At 34.8% G+C, this 16,811-nt stretch overlaps 2 protein-coding genes across 2 annotated transcripts; both read left to right on the top strand.

Annotated features, from left to right (window-relative positions):
• The first annotated feature begins 6,797 nt into the window (after positions 1-6,797).
• LOC111878995 (regulator of nonsense transcripts UPF3) lies at positions 6,798-10,843 on the top strand. The gene is made up of 12 exons (XM_023875463.3): positions 6,798-7,223; positions 7,849-7,955; positions 8,026-8,121; positions 8,211-8,309; positions 8,384-8,463; positions 8,733-8,840; positions 8,949-9,087; positions 9,187-9,260; positions 9,356-9,752; positions 9,826-9,950; positions 10,056-10,108; positions 10,255-10,843. The coding sequence occupies exons 1-11, from the start codon at positions 7,084-7,086 to the stop codon at positions 10,092-10,094; spliced, it is 1,404 nt and encodes a 467-aa protein (XP_023731231.1). The 5' UTR covers positions 6,798-7,083; the 3' UTR covers positions 10,095-10,108; positions 10,255-10,843.
• A 910-nt stretch (positions 10,844-11,753) lies between these two features.
• LOC111879033 (putative calcium-binding protein CML23) lies at positions 11,754-12,062 on the top strand. The gene has a single exon (XM_023875507.1). The coding sequence runs from the start codon at positions 11,754-11,756 to the stop codon at positions 12,060-12,062; it is 309 nt and encodes a 102-aa protein (XP_023731275.1).
• The last annotated feature ends 4,749 nt before the right edge of the window (positions 12,063-16,811 follow it).

Here is a 16,811-nt window from a genome sequence, read left to right as displayed (position 1 = left end):
AGTCTCTATCTCTAGTTCAGTACTTACATTAGAAACCCACTACCCACTGTTTGGAAGTCATTACCCACTATTTGGGATGCATCTTCGGGACACGGCCTTCTCCGTCGTCTAGTTGGTAACCAGAGTCTCCTGTAGGGAGAGCGGACATTGTGTGTATAGATCTATACGGGATTGACACCCCCGCACCCTGACTGCTAGCTACAGTCCACGGCCCACCAAGCCAAGGGGTGACAAATGGCATATTTTTATAGATGCTTGTAGGGCGTCTGGTACTCTAGTGTCGGTTAGTATGGTTACGAATATCCCAGGTTGCCTTATAATTCATGGCCTTAAGGTAACGGTATTTCACCAGCAATTTACATTGTATGCTGGTAACTCATTCTCAGAGTCACACTATTTTTGACCTTGCAAGTTATATCTTTCATTTGATACTGTCTGCGGTCTATATTTTCTGTTTTTGACCTTGCAAGATGTATCTTTCATTTGATACTGTCTGCGGTCTATATTCTTTGTTTTTGACCTTGCAAGATGTATCTTTCATTTGATACTATTTGTGGTCTGTATTCACTGTTTTAGACCTTACCAGTTGTACCTTTCATTTGGTACCTCCTGGGGTCTGTGTCTCCTTTTGGTAGACTGAGCCAGGCGTGTCGTTCATTCAATACTCTCCTGGAGTCTAGGATTCCTTTGCCTTAGTCAGCAGTCCTCACTGCTGAGGCATATGTTATTTCCCTGATTCTTCTTTCTTTCTTTAATAATCAAATTCAGTATTTTGATAATGATAGTGATTAAGGGAAAACTACTTTTACCACACTAACTCCGTCCAGTCTTGGTAGAAGACTGCTTTTATTAAAGAAAATATAGGATTTTCTGCAAAGAACTCTAATACACTGTAAATTCTTAAACTACTACATTATAAAGTTATTCGAATAAAATGTCACTAAATACTTATGAACTCACCAGCATTTGTAAAAATGTTGATACTCGCTTTTCAAATAACTTGTATTCTCAGGTCAGCATTAGACAGGTACATCCCCGGAGCTGTTGATGAAGATGGCTTAGTACCATGTTGTATTTAGTATATTTGCTTGTATTACTTTGATACCCTGTAATGTAAACCATGTAAAATTATTACTATTAATGCAATGTTTGTTGTACTTTGATTACCATAATACATGTGTTGTGATACTTAACATGACGTCATCCACCCCAGAACGTTTCCGCCGTTCTGGTTTTGGGGTGTGACATATCTGATCGATATGTTCGGTTCACATCTCATTTTTTGCAAAAATTCCATGAGGAACTGGGTACGAGGTTGCATCTTAGCACTGCTTATCATCCGCAGACTGACGGTCAGAGTGAGCGGACCATTCAGACACTCGAGAACATGTTGAGAGCCTGTGCCATAGACTTTGGTGGAAGTTAGGACTGCTACGTTCCATTAGTTGAGTTTTCTTATAACAACAACTACCACTCTAGTATTGGTGCGCCGCCTTTTGAGCTCATTTATGGGAGAAAGTGTCTGTAACAGCTCAAATTTTCAAACGAAAATTTCATTTTTAAGTTTCCCAAAAACATAGTTTTAACACCAACCCATGTCAAATATAAATGTCAAATGCATAACATCATAAAACAAAGTTAGAGTATCCCATAATCCACATTTATCCTCATTAACGGACGAGTGTGTACAATCATGCCGACGTCTTCCTGCGATCCTGAGATATACCTGAAACATATTTAAATCAACATTGTAAGCACGAAGCTTAGATGGATTGGTTCGATCCGATCCAGTCAAGTGAATCCAAATTGATTTCGGTTTTCAAAACATGGATCCGAATAATCCAAACTAAATTCAAATCCGATCTGATCCAACCAAATTACAATTCAGTTGGATCGATTTTTTTACAATTAAGTTTTCAAGAGTTAAAACATTTTAAATAATTATAACATGAATATTAGCCAACTCTATAAAATAAACTACAAAAAGTTAGTTGTGAATTAAAATTTATAAAAAATTACTAAGAAAAATATATTGTAGTTTAGTATTTCTCAGACAAAAAACATTTTTATAAGAAGTACAAATTAAGGTATTATATTGGATGAAGTTTCTAATCTATTAATAATATATTTTTATAAATTTATAAATGATTAAAGATATAATCTAAATAATTAAATAATTATGATTCATTTTTTTTGGAATATTCGGTTCTTATTTTATAAACCAAAACCAATTCGAAATTCAAAATAATATTCGGATTTGCTAAAAATCAAACCAAAAATCCGAATATCCGAACCAAATAGTCTGATCCAAATTGTCTAATTGGACAATTTGGTTTTATCCAAATATTGAACAGTCTTATGTGGACTCAATATGCATGATGTTATATGTTTGTGTGTTGATACTTTCGGGGAACACATTAAGTTTTGACTTACAATTTCAGTTTGTTGTTTCAGGTACTTCAGATGATCTTGGGAAAGCGAAAGTGTGATCGTGCACATCTTTCTGTTTATGATGCGACATCGACTCCGACCACCTACTACGAGGATGTGCTTCTACGCCGGAGATGGATCTTCAAGGTCACAACAGACAAGGCTGTTAGAGTCGCCTCAGGGACTGTGCCCCGGGAGCGGGCTTCGACGGTTAAGTTAGATCATATGGTAGATCTGAGATGGGTCTCTTTAGCTAGAGAGAACCATCTTGGTGTTGGTGGTGGTGTATGGTGGCTGACGACGACGGGTGGCGGCTGAGTCACCCGCCCGAAGTATAGTGTGGTGGCTGAGCCATGGGGGAAGTCTAATGGCGGCTGGGCCACCTGGGGAAGAGCCCCCCTTCATGGAGGAGACACTATTTTATTTATAGTGGACAATTAGGTCAAGGGGAATTAGGTCAAGCCTTGGGCCAGCCCAATTCAAGCCCAACTAGCAAGGAGTTGGGCAAGGCAACCTGGAGGCGCCGGGCGGGGATGGCGAGTGCACACCAGGCAAGGTTGGCGGGCGCGCACTAGGAAAGGTCGGCAAGGGGGCGCTAGGTAAGGGAGTGTTGGGCCGGGCCGGCAGGAGAGTCCCCATCACGAATGGTAAGGGAGTGCCAGGCAAGGCTGGCAGGAGCGTTCCAGGCCAGGTTGGCGCTCTAGAGCAGTCTAGGCTATGCTAATGGATCATATATCATCATATGATATTGGATTTTTAGGACACTCTGATTTTGATTTGTATTTTTGAAACAATGGTTTTTCTATAAGCAATTATGGTTAATAGGTCCTTTTGAAAAATTTAAATTTCTATGATTTTGGGATGTTACAATATATGAAGCCACTTTTGTGAAGGTTGAAGGAAGAATGATTCTATTTTGGTGCTCGTATGCTTGGTTCCAGCTTAGATCTTGCATCTTCATCACATTTATGGTCTTTTGGAGGTATAAAGTCGTTACCTTGTTCATTAGATTTTTAGATATAATTCCAGGTCATTTTATGAGTTTTTTGGTCCATGTCTTGTTGTTCTTAGAGTTTGAGCGGACTCCAAAACCTTTATTTGCCTTATTTGACTTATGGACCATGGTGGTGGTTAGAAAAGGGGAATTTCATGACTTAGTTTAGTATCCATGCAATTGGTGCAATCATTAAGAGCTTTGGATTTGAGATCTTGGCTTATTGGGATGTCTTAATGGAAAAAGTTGGAAACACTATCCATCAAGACCTTGTGAAGGTTCAGATTTGAGATTTGTAGCTTATGAGGTTAAGGGTTAAAAGCTTAATCCACTAAGTTGCGAGAGCCCAGTTCCCACGATGTGGCAGTCAGCTTGCCACGGCGTGGAGGCTGGTGTCACCGCGACTGTTTTGTCGTGTAGCTACCACGACGTGACCTATGGTTGGCCACAACGAGGAAGGTCAGTTGGTGCTGACTTTGAACGTTGACTTTTTTTTACCAAGTTGACTTTAGGTCAACTTGAGGGTTTTAAAGTCGACTATGAGGGTACTTTTATATTGATGATTAGATGATTCTTAGTACTGGTCTTCAATGTCAGAGAGTTGTTTTGTTATTCTGCTATTTATGAGGCAAGTCTTCTCTATATTGCCTATGTCATAGTAGGGTGCATGTTAGACTACCTAAGTCTTATTTGTTGATTGTTGCTATGTGTATTTATTAAGTTGCTGATAACTCTAGGATAAGGGTGGGCATGTGGACCGAACCGGATTAGAATGTTTTTTTGGAGACTCGGGTCGGTTCTCGGTTCTAGGATTTGAGCAAAACCGGTCCGGATTTTTTACTGGTACGGTCCAGCCGGTTCCGGGTAAAAACCGGTTTTGGACCTGCTTATTTTAAAAAAAATTGTATTATGTGAAATTCTTTAAATAAACATATTTCATTCGTTTTAAGTCGGATTGACATACAGTTTTTTCCAACGTGTAATTTAAATTTATAGATAATTATAGACTACAATTTTTTTGTTTTTGGTGTTATATTCAGTTAGTTACAATCCTTCAAATATGAGATATCAAAACTAAAATATTTAAGTTTTTCAGTAAGAAATTTAAAGTTTTGTATTCTTTAAAATTATTTAAACAGGCATATCTCATTCGTTTTAAGTTAGATTGACATGCAATTTTTTTCTCACGAGTAATTTAGAGTTTGTAGATGATTTTAGATTATAATTGTGTTGTTTTTGGTACTATATTCGATGAGTTATAATCATTCAAAGATGAGATATCAAAACAGAAATATTCAACAAGGAATTTAAACTTTTGTATTCTGTGAAATTTTTTAAACATGTATATCTCATTTGTTTTAAGTCGGGTTTACATGCGTTTTTTTCCAACTTGTGATTTAGAGTTTGTAGATGATTTTAAACTATAATTTTGTTGTTTTTGGTGTTATATTCGACAAGTTACAATCTTTCAAAGATAAGATATCAAAGCTGAAATATTTTAAACTTTTGTATTATGTGAAATTGTTTAAATAAAAATATCTCATTCGTTTTAAGTCGGAATGAAATGCGATTTTTTTCCAATGTGTAATTTTGAATTTGTAGATGTTTTTAGATTATAATTTTGTTGTTTTTGGTGTTATATTCAATGAGTTACAATCATTCAAAGATAATATATCAAAGATGAAATATTTAAGCTTTTCAGCAAAAATTTAAAATTTTGTATTCTTTGAAAATTTTTAAACAAACATATCTCATTCGTTTTAAGTCGGATTGACATGCGGTTTTTTCAATGTGTAATTTAGAGTTGGTAGATGATTTTGGACAATAATTGTGTTGTTTTTGGTGTTATATCCAGTTAGTTACAATTCTTTAAACAAATGGTATAAAGTATAAACAATCAAAGTAGGTCCAATAGGCACAAAAAATGGAAATATATTTATTTTTACGGGTTCTACATCAAACTCAAAAAAATATTCATTTTAACGAGTTGTAACGTATCAAACCCAACAACATATTCGTTTTAACAAGTTGTACCATATGCATGTAAAGTCGTACCGGTACAAACGGGTCTATGAACCGGAAAACCCGGACATGAACCTGGACCCGGTACGTCTCATCTGGTTCAGTCCACGGTTCACAACATTTTCCGGAATCGGTCTGGTCCAAGAGTCGCTCCGGTCCGGTCCAAATATTCACCCTTACTCCATTTTATGTATTTTATGTGTTATTTTTTTATGTATTACATATATATATATATATATATATATATATATATATATATATATATATTTATTTATTTATATCTCCCTATCTAATAAATGAATAGGGTTAACCCCATTCTGCCATTTGTCAAACTATTAAATAATATTACGCCACGTGTAACTCCTAAATTCAAATTCAAAATATTCTATAATCAATTCCATATATTATTTGAAACAATTTCTATATATTATTAAAATGTAAAAGTAATTTGAAAAATAATAAATTATAAAATAATAAGATAAAACAACAATTTATATTAATTGATTCGTTCTTAACTTCTTTTAGGGGAACAATTAATATATTGTCCTTATTTTAATATAATTACCAAGTTAGTAATATAAATAATCGAAAATTTTCAAATTTACTTTAATAACCACAATGATAATAACTTCAATATGCAACCAAAATTACATTTATTATTTTGATTCGGAACAAAATTTCAAGTTTGCGTCTTTAATGAAATTTTTTTCATAATATTCAAACCATCTATATTTATACATTAATAAATTTTATCAAATCATTGTCCAATTATAATTTTATAATTTATTGATAATTCTTTTTTCATTCTCATCCGTGGTGTCTACGGGTTTTAACCTAGTATATATATAAATACATAAAAATACGTTTATATATTTAAAATACATAAAATACGTAAACATATACATATAAAAACTTTTTAAAAAAATATATAAATACGTAAAAAATACATTTATACATTATATATAAATTTTGATGGAATTTACAGAAAAGTTCTTTTATTATGAAAAAATCAACGATTTGGTTCCATGGCATATTGAACAGGTCAAAAATACTAAAGTGAATAAATTAATCGGTATTTTTTGGATTTTTCTATTCAAAAAGTAAAATAGTCGTAACTTTTCTGTTAAAAAAAAATTTAGAACTTTGTTAAAAATTTCCTAAAATATATTTAAAAATTTCTAGAAATTTTCCTAAAAATATAAATAATAATAAAAGAATTATAAGAATACTACATTACAATGTATTATTATTATTATTATTATTATTATTATTATTATTATTATTATTATTATTATTATTGATAAGTTTATCTAAAACCATAAATATATATTTTAGGTATGGAGTAGGAAGAACGATTTGTAGTTTTGTAGGCAGAAACAAAATCCTCTTTCGTCACTCTTTGTAATTCCATATATCGCCCTCCCCAATCCCTGGCGTATGACTTTCTATTTCAATGCAGTTTGGGATTAAAATTAAAAAATTAGGGCACGAAATCGACTACTTACCATCGGTTGTAACGCAACGAATGAGATGTAATTGCCCTATTCTGCACGAATAACGTTTTCGAAGGATTAAAGTTCGTTTTTTCATAGTTAAAAAGATTATAGGGTTTGGTTTTGCTGTTCGCGGAAAAACGCATGAAGGGTCCGTTAGATCGGACGAAAGTTGTGCTTCGGCACTTGCCGCATACGATATCCCAGTCGGCGCTCATGGAGCAAATTGACGCCCGTTTTTCCGGTCGCTATAATTGGTTCAGTTTCCGTTCCGGAAAGCAAAGGTTAGGGTTTTGTGTTCAGTCCGTTTAAGCTTCGGTTTACTGCTAGCATGTTGAAATTTGTTTATAAAACTGGTTATGGAATGTTGCTGATTAGCTTACGTTACAAGTTACAACAATTGGAAGACTTGCTTTCTATCAACCAAAGTGATTTAGGCGTTTGGTTATCCCTAGTTTCTGGATGTTAGGAGACTAAGAAATTAAATCTTTAATCCCTTAAAAGCTGATTTCATTGTGTTGTGGGATGAGCGTTAGACCATGGAGTTCAGTTGAAGGGGTTGTTCGCCCTGTTTTGTGGTGATTTTTAGCTTTACCGGGAGTAGAACTTGAACAGAGGGAAGTTTGGTAAAGATTTTCGCCTGGAAAATAAGATTAATTGCTGTAGGAAGAGAAAGAAAAGCTTCATTTACATACCTCTTTTCTTTTTTCCTTCTTTTCATATAAAAGTAGCATTGCCATCTTGACAGTCTCATTCTTGCAACTTTCTCCCCCAGTCCCCACATGTAATTATGTTCATCCTTTACAAGTGGTGACCATGAATCAGCATGTATCTATATGCTCAATGTATGTGTTGGGACCATCTATTTTTTGCTGAATAACAATTTTTTTTATTGAACTCTGTTTGCAGCCTGAAGTGTCAATCATATTCTAGAGCCTATATTGACTTTAAGAGGCCAGAGGATGTCATTGAGTTTGCAGAGTTCTATGATGGGCATGTTTTTGTTAACGAGAAGGGTAATTTTTTCATTAAACCAACATATCTTATTATGAATTAAAATTTACTTTTTTTTTTTCATTTTCTCAGGTACCCAATTTAAAACAATAGTTGAGTATGCACCTTCACAGCGTGTTCCAAAGCAATGGTCTAAAAAGGATGGTCGTGAAGGGACCATAGGGAAAGGTATTATGAAGCTTATTATTGACATCTAACACAGTAACACATTATCTTACTTATCACTCACAACCAACTTTTTCATGAACATATTATAGATCCTGAATATCTTGAATTCCTTGAATCTGTTTCAAAGCCTGTTGAGAATCTTCCAAGTGCAGAGATACAATTGGAGAGAAAGGAAGCTGAACGAGCTGGTAAGTCCAAAGTTCTTTTAACTTTTTGCTCTTGCTATAAACTTAAATTTGAGTTTTCTACTATGTTCTTGTAGGTGCTGCTAAAGAGGCTCCTATAGTCACACCATTAATGGATTTTGTTCGCCAGAAAAGAGCCGCCAAGGGTGGACCCCGGGTAGGAATTCTACTTTTGAGAATGTAGTTTATTTTGTATTAAGTTACATGAACTTCCAACTATGAGAAAGTGAAATAATAGAGGTGCTTTTAGTTGTAAATTAGGACATGGTTTAATTACATAAGTTGCAAAAGGCATATCCACACATTGGTTCTTTGTTCAAGCTTTTACCTTACTACAACAGATCCTTTGTGAAGTGATAACATCTTTAATGTAATAAAGCTATCTAATTTCTATTCATCCCCACTGCTTTCCATTGTTTGCTGCAGCAGAGGTCTTTGCCTAATGGGAAGTTAATGAGAAGGAATGGTGCATCATCTTCAAGTTCAAATTCTACTGTAGTGAAACGTGGTTCTGAAAAGAGAAGTTCTACCATGGTATCACTATCTTAATCTTCATCATCAAATGCATTATGTGTAAAAACATATTGTAAGTTTGTGAAATTTGTTTAAATATCTCATATGTTATTGTGATTTGTTTAACAGTATGTCCTAAGGGAAGGTGGAAAGAGCACAAATGGGAAAGAAAAGTCAACTTATGTCAAACGAGCTGAACGTCAGGCTTCTGAAAAGTCTCCTAGTTCATCCACTCAATCTGGAAGTGTAGTACTGGATGAAGAAAAGGGTATGTAAATATGTAACATGTTCCTTTTACTTAAATTTCTTGTAATTTTTAATTTCACTTTAGGTCAATTTGCCCTTTGAGTTGCTTATATTTCTGCAGGTTCCTTTGGAGCCTCTGATACTGGGAAGAAGAAAATTTTGCTGTTAAAAGGAAAAGAAAAGGAAATTCCCAATGTAAGTTCTAAATTCTAATCCTACAATGCTGCACTTTTTTCAATATTTTTTTAAAATAAAATATGATAGATCATGTCATTTTTAAAAAATTCCAGGTCACCACTGGCGTGACACCCCAGCAGAAGCTTTTATATGGTTCTGGTGGTGGCAGCAGACAGAATCAACGACAGGAGGCGAGTGGAAGGATCATAAGAAGCATACTTCTGAAGGATTCAAGACAACATCAATCCGAACAGAATCAGAGTCTGAATCAAGATAAGGATAGAAGACCACCTAGGCCACAAAATGTGGGCCCACTTTCAAAGGATTCAAATGGTTTACAAGATGATAAGCTTCAAGATGGATTTTATGGTGAAAAAATGGATAAAAGGTCTAGGAATAAAGAGAAACCAGATCGTGGTGTTTGGACTCCATTAAGGTCACATGCGAGTGATGAGTCTTTGTCATCTTCCACTTCTCAATCCACACAACTGCTACCGGATAGTGCAGAAGGTTTGTCAAATGACCAAAATACCCTCGTTGTATATAATCAGCTGTATGCTTATTTTTTACGCATGCATTGCAGGCTCCTCCTATAAACACGGTGGTAATCGCCGGACATCTTCACATAATGCTAATAAGGACGCAGATGTCTTTTCAAATTCAAACGAGGGAAAACCTCCAAAAAGAGGTGTTTCGTCTGGCTATGAGGTGGGTGTGGGTCCCACATCAAGGTCAACTTTTTGTTGACCATTTTCTTTTTCTTTCCCATTTAAGTCTTCTAATTTAGTAGTATGTGATGATTGGTATTTGCAGAAGCGAGTGTGGGTTCAAAAGCCAAGTTCTGGCTCTTAGGTGTGTCACTAAAGGTAATCCTTCATCTTATAGCAACATACTATACTTTCTTTTCTTTCTATTACAACATTATAATACTTTCAAATTATTATTTTTTTCTATTACCTTTTTGTTTCCTGTATAATTTGTTCTTCAAAGTACTTTTTTTTTTTTTTTGCAGTAATGGATTTAAAACCTGCTTGCACCCGGGAAAATATTCTTTCAATCAACCAGTGATCAAAACAATATAATCATGAATTGAAGAAAAAAGGAAATATTCCTGAAACCCTAGAGGGACTCCACTACCCTTATTTTACAAATGGAGCAAGAACAGGAGAGAGAATCAAAAAGGTGTTTTTTTTTTCTTAAAACAAAAGAAGTAACCCGTAGAAAAAGACGAAACTATCCCTTTGAAGCGGGAACATGGTTGCCCAATGGAGCTGTCGATATCATCATCATCATCATCATCATCATCTATGTGAATATGACTTGGCTCGTCGGATTTTACCGTTTTACCCTTTTAAAGGTGATTGTATATACTATACTATAATATACAATACTTCCTAATTTGGAATGGGAATGGTGTGTTGCCTCTTGATACCATAATTTGTGCACATAAAAACATAGATAGAGGGAGACGTGGGCTTCAATTTCTGTAATTTCAAGAAAAAGCCATAGTAATAACTAAGAACCGGCTTTTTCATTATGGGATTTGTTTTGATAATATTGTCACTTTATGCAAGTAAAAAAAATTCAAATATATTCCCCAAGTGTGGATTCCCAACTTTTATAAAACTCTTATTATTTATAGAAATCTTCGTTTTTACAAAAAGACATGTCTTACAACTTTTATATAAAATTTCTTTGAGAAAATTACACGGATCGTCCTTGCAGTTATAGGTTACTTGCACGCTTGGTCCCTAGAAATATATATTTTTTTAAATTGGACCACTCCTGAAACTTTAATTTGTTACCCCCTTAGTCCCGTTAAGTTGTTCGTTTCTTTAGCTGTTAGCAACCCCCACACTAGGGGCATGTTTGTCCTTTTACCTTTGCAACACCTTTAAAACCCACCCCTTCCCCTTCATCGCTTTGGAATATCTTCAGTTTTGTTTATCGCAAATTGATTTCTACTCCTTGGGAAAAACCATTAATTGACGGAGGATTTTAGGGTTCATATTTACGGTTCTACCCTTGTGTCAATAATGATTATTTGAATGTCGTGTTTGATTTTAAAATCTTTTGTGGTGTTGATGTTTAGGATATAATTGTTGATTGGGTTACCTGATTTCATTGGTGAATCAATGGAGGATTTCAAAAATAAAGGTTCCATCAAATTTGAGTTTCGATGGAACCGGTTTCGTTGAACTCGATCTTGAACAAACTTTGAGGAAGAGGCAGAGCTTTGCCTGATTGACTTTCAATGAAGAAACCAATTAAACTTTTACCGAAAAATTGATTTCATCCTAAGACATCAAATCCATGGAGGAGAAATTTTACCCAAAAATTGCTTTTTTATCGTTTCAGCATCAAATTCAACAACACGAATAATGGGTATCTATATTACTTATACCAAATTCATCCTAGAACATCAATCTTCCAAAGCATAATTTACTCGTTTATTTGCTTAATCGATCCAACTCATATGGTAAAGCCATTCACAAGAACTCCAGTATCATGATGTATTCAAGTGATTACAAACGCTTATTCAGTCACTTCGATAGATATGGAAACAATATGATCTCTCCATCACAGCTGCAATACTGCGTTAGATTGATCCGGGACGGAGACATTTTACTGGAAGAGGTTGAATTTGTTGCCGAATTGTCAAATGGAAATCACGAAAATTTATTTGTTGGTTTAATGGAAAGTGCAAAGGAAGATGAGAAGATTGAGGACTTGAGGAAAGCCTTCACTATGTATGAAATGGATGGAACAGATTGCATCACTCCCAAGAGCTTAAACTTGATGCTGAATCGACTTGGTTAGTCGAGAAGTGTGGGTGAGTGTGTTCGTATAATTAATCAATTTGATCTCAACGGTGATGAAGTTAGTTGGTCAAAAATGGTGTGCGATAATGTGAAGTTAGTTTTGCATTTAGCATTTAGTGGGATGTTAATGTTTTTGAAGAAAGTTATATATATATATATATATATATATATATATATATATATATATATATATATATATATATATATATATATATATATATATATATATATATTAACAGTTAAATAAATTTAATTATCATCGTACAACAGGTGAGATGGCAAACGGGCAACAAGCTGCGCCGCTACGCCTTTTTGTATAGCAAAGTTCAATCTTTTAAAGACTACATTCATAGAACTAGGGGATATACCATTGCAATACTTGATCCGTTGTACTCTATTAAAAAGCTCTACCGCATCCGGTGCGAGGAAACCAAACGTATCAAACGCAAATGGTATGAACACATGTTGATTTTCCATGCACGATTTCTTATGTTTGTTGACTTTGAAAGGACAATAAAGCCCACGAGAGGGGATACACCTATAAGGTCCACACATGCATGTTTCCCTCCGACTCATCCAAAGATAAAAGGACAATAAAGCCCCAATCTGGGATTCCTAACAGCTAAACAGACGAACAAGTTAACAGAGGGACCGAGTGTGTAACAAATTAAAATTTCAGGGATGGTCCGATTTAAAAAATCTTTCTAGAAACCAAACGTGCAAATAACCCATAACCATAAGGAACATCTGTGTAATTTTCTCAATTTGTTTTTCTAAATTCATAAAAAGTTTGCAATGAAGAAGTTTGTCAATTGAAAATTTACTTTTATGAAATGTTACGATTTTGTGACAATATCTCATTTTCCCACCTCATAATATTGTTTCACTTGAAAATTTTAGACACAACGAAAAAGATTGGTAACATGAGTCGTATTAAAGAGAAGATAACCATAATAGATTTTTTTTTTATAAAATAGTTGAAAATAAAAAAGGGAAATAATTGATAGTCATTATTATAAATATTTTGAATCAGTTTATGGTTTGACCACAAATTGTTATTTTCTTTTTTTATAAAAAAAAATACAAAATGTCAGGTGAAAACTTCAGAATAATCGGTTTAATTCCAAATTAAAATTTGTTTACAAAAAAGAACAGAATACAGGTCAGAATAATTTTTTTTTGCCGATTTTACAAGTTTAGTCGGTATCATGTTTTTTTGTTAATTTGATCAAGACTTTTTTGAAGATTATGTTATTTTTTAACCAATAACCAAAATATTGAGATTTTTTAAAGATTACATTTGACCTAATGGATATTATAATTTATTATTAACAAATCATTTAAAGATAACACATCTTTTTTATTATATAAAAATTACAATCGTTGCTAATTTATATGAATACAAATGTGGACTAAGTACCCCTCATATTGGCTATTGCTTGTTGACAACTTCAAACTCTTTACGTTCCTCTTATGTATCGTTGTGGATGTTATGATGAGATGCTCTATGTGTATGTTCCTATGATGTTGATGTTACTCGTATGTTCTTTAACCTAACTGCCACGTAACCTCCATACTTTAACTGTCATTCAAGGTTGACATGTAACACCTCGATCCATGTATTTTCCGTTTATACCCCTAGTGTGAAATTTATTGACAAATTGGTGGCGTATTTCAACTTAAGCTGGGCGTAAGAGGCTGAGGGTCAAACCCTAATGTTTAGGGTTTAAACCTTATTTAAACATTATTATCTCTTCAAGACCTCTTCCCTTATCAACCTCCATCTCCCAAATCGTCTCTTGCTAACCTAATCCATTGTGTGAGCATTTTGAGCTTGAAAGTGTGCTTTTGGTGATCTTGAAGGAAGAAGAAAGAAGTGGAATCAACTTGGAAGCTCAAGGCATATAGGATCCAGAAGTATCTTGCCCTCAAGCATCATTTGGAGGTATAAAGCTTGGATTTTGATGTGTTATTTGCTTATATTCTAGAGTTTGTATACATTTTTGGTCCTATAGTTTGCACTAATGGAGTATGAGCTACTCTATGTCCTTGAAATGTAGTTTCCTGTAGTTTTGAGCTCATAGATTCATAAAAATGAGAGCTTGGACACTCTTATTGAACCATGCAAGAGTTTTGGGACTTTGGATGACTTTTGGACCAAGGGTTTGAGTTTTTACCCTCCTGTATGCATGAAAAAGGATAAAGTAAGAGAGTTTATCCATTAAGACGTCCTTTTTTGCCAGGATCTGATGTTTGGAGCTTTGGTTTAAAGTATTAAGAACTTAATGGAAAAGCTGGGATTTAGCTCTGGTTTGCTGGGCGTACCTAGAGGTATGATGCACGTACTAGGGTTCAAACCCGTGGTTTGGAAGGGCACTCTCTACGTTGGGCATAGAGGGGAGTACGCAGGGCGTACTCAACCCAGATGGAAATATTGACTTTTGACCTTGACTTTGACCGGGATTTTGACAAAGTTTGACCTAGGGGTATTTTGGGTATTTTGAGAAGTAGTTTGAGACTAGGTCATTGTTTGTTGTATATGTGACCTGTAGAGTTGGCATTTGGAGCAACATTTTTCTGCTATCTTCTCAAACTGTGAGGTGAGTTTTCCTCATTGTACTTGTGGGTGGAAGGCAACAATGTCGACCCACTGGATTATGTATCCTGGTATATTGGATTGATGTTATGCTGAGTATGTGTTAAATTGGTATATCTATATGATTACCTATGTTCACTGAGTATGCGTTAGATTGGTAGATCTATATGATTACATGTGTTGCTAGTTATTGATTGTTATTGTATATGTCGACATGTTATAGTTGTTGGGTTGAGGCGGTCCTGCTTTGTGCTAAAGGCCAAGATACCCGGGGTGTTCCAGATAGACTGAAGTTTGAAGGCCTGCGAGGCAGTCCAGTTAGGCCGAAGTCCTGGAGAGCGGTCTAGATAGGCTGTAGGACCTGCGAGGCAGTCTAGTTAGGCTAAAAGCTCATATATGCATGATGTTATTGATGGGTTTTGAGCACTACAACATTCCTATGGTGCACATACAACCCTAATTCTTTGGTTCTATGTTTTTCTCAAGTTATACATGCAAATAATAATGCAAAGCATAAACCCTATGACTAGCATACACAATTTCGAAATTCACATGTAAATTAGGGTTTAGTCATTACCTCACTTGTTATATTATAATAACAAGTACAATCCTTGCTTGATCTTGACTTCTGAAATCCTAGTGCCCCAAGTGTTGCACCTCTAATGGAGTCACAAACACTCAATGCAAAGGAAGACTTGGAGAGGTAAGGAAATTTTGGCCAGAGTATTCATCATAAGCATAGAGCCAAAATTCCTATGTAGAGGGTTATATATATAGTTGTGGCTGCTAGAGTTTTCAGGTGGAAACCCTAATACCTTGCTTAGGCAACAAGCAGCCCATGGACTCCCTCTTTAGAGCCCTTGGACGAAATCTATAGGCCCTCCTTATAGGATTTCGTCCACTCCACTCTAAGGAGTCCATCAGCCCAGTTATGCAACTATCAATCATTTGCACAACCAGTCCATCTATTATTAATCAGTTCGTATAATCCCAAAATTAACACTATATTAATTTCTGATTAATTAATAATTAATAATATGATTTCCAAATAATATATTAATCTTATAATATATTAATAAAATCATTCTGAGTACCAATTTATTATTCATATAATAAATCCTACTCTCTCTCCACTTATCATCCTATCAAGTTGCATGAGTGAAGGCAAACCAAAATGACCATGCTCATAATCAAATTAAGTACATACCAAATATAGTTATGAGCTTAGACACCTAATCCAACAGTTATCTGTATTGGTTGTGTGTGGATATTTTGGGGGAACTTACTAAGCTTTGACTTATAATTTAAGTTTCATGTTTCATGTATTTCAGGTGATCGGGGGGAAAGCAAAGACATGATCGTACACATCCCTTGGTTATATGTTTTGGATATGTTATGATACATTGATTTTTGTAACATTTGTACTTGATCATGGGTTCTTATGACTTCTGATTGATTAAAAACAATGGTTTCTCTTTAGTTAAATATAAATTTTTATTGTGATTTTGGGATGTTACAAGTTGGTATTAAAGCCCCGGTTTCAGAGAACTGGATGATCATTCGTGTGAATCCAGACTCAAACTAAGGATCTGTATTCAAAATGATTATTCCAAAAATGGATTTCAAAATTGTTTTAAAAAAATTGTTTTCAAAACTAACCAAGGAAGGATGAAATGTGTACGTTCAGCCGGAGCAAGAAAGTATACCCCAAGTTACCCACACTCTTATTTGTTTATGATGATTATGATAGAAATACATGCTAGTGATAGGCTAGGGACCCTCAATAATTGCATGACAAAATTGTCTGATGTATGATGCCTGAAAGCCTAGGAGAACATCTTATATGTTAGATGAAATTGACATCATTACTGTTGTTGCTTAGTGTGTGCATCATAGTTTTACATAACTAAGCTTTTATAGCCATAGAATGTTTGGTTTAGTCTTATTTCACGTTCATTGTTTGGTTGTGGGTTTAGGGTAGAATCAAGTATTCGTCTGTCTATGGGATCCAACGTTATATATGATTAGCATGCATGAGTGGCTACAAGGTTGGTTGAAGTTTCATGAGTGAGTATGGGTGTAGCAGGCCAGTTAAGGGATGGTTATCTGCTCTCGAGAGAGTGAATATAGGATGAATGTGTATCCTAGTTG

Source organism: Lactuca sativa, chromosome 9 (genome assembly GCF_002870075.4).
Source record: "Lactuca sativa cultivar Salinas chromosome 9, Lsat_Salinas_v11, whole genome shotgun sequence".
Taxonomy (NCBI): Eukaryota; Viridiplantae; Streptophyta; class Magnoliopsida; order Asterales; family Asteraceae; genus Lactuca; species Lactuca sativa.
Note: the sequence above shows the minus strand (reverse complement) of the source record. Positions and strands in the feature narration are given on the sequence as shown.

What these genes read in the sequence shown, in the direction of transcription:
- LOC111879033 (XM_023875507.1), top strand. Translation starts at nt 11,754, where the DNA reads ATGTATTCAAGTGATTACAAACGCTTATTCAGTCACTTCGATAGATAT.
- LOC111878995 (XM_023875463.3), top strand. Translation starts at nt 7,084, where the DNA reads ATGAAGGGTCCGTTAGATCGGACGAAAGTTGTGCTTCGGCACTTGCCG. An exon ending in AAAGGAAGCTGAACGAGCTG is followed by an intron (nt 8,310 to 8,383) that starts GTAAGTCCAAAG and finishes ATGTTCTTGTAG; the next exon opens with GTGCTGCTAAAGAGGCTCCT. An exon ending in AGTACTGGATGAAGAAAAGG is followed by an intron (nt 9,088 to 9,186) that starts GTATGTAAATAT and finishes ATATTTCTGCAG; the next exon opens with GTTCCTTTGGAGCCTCTGAT.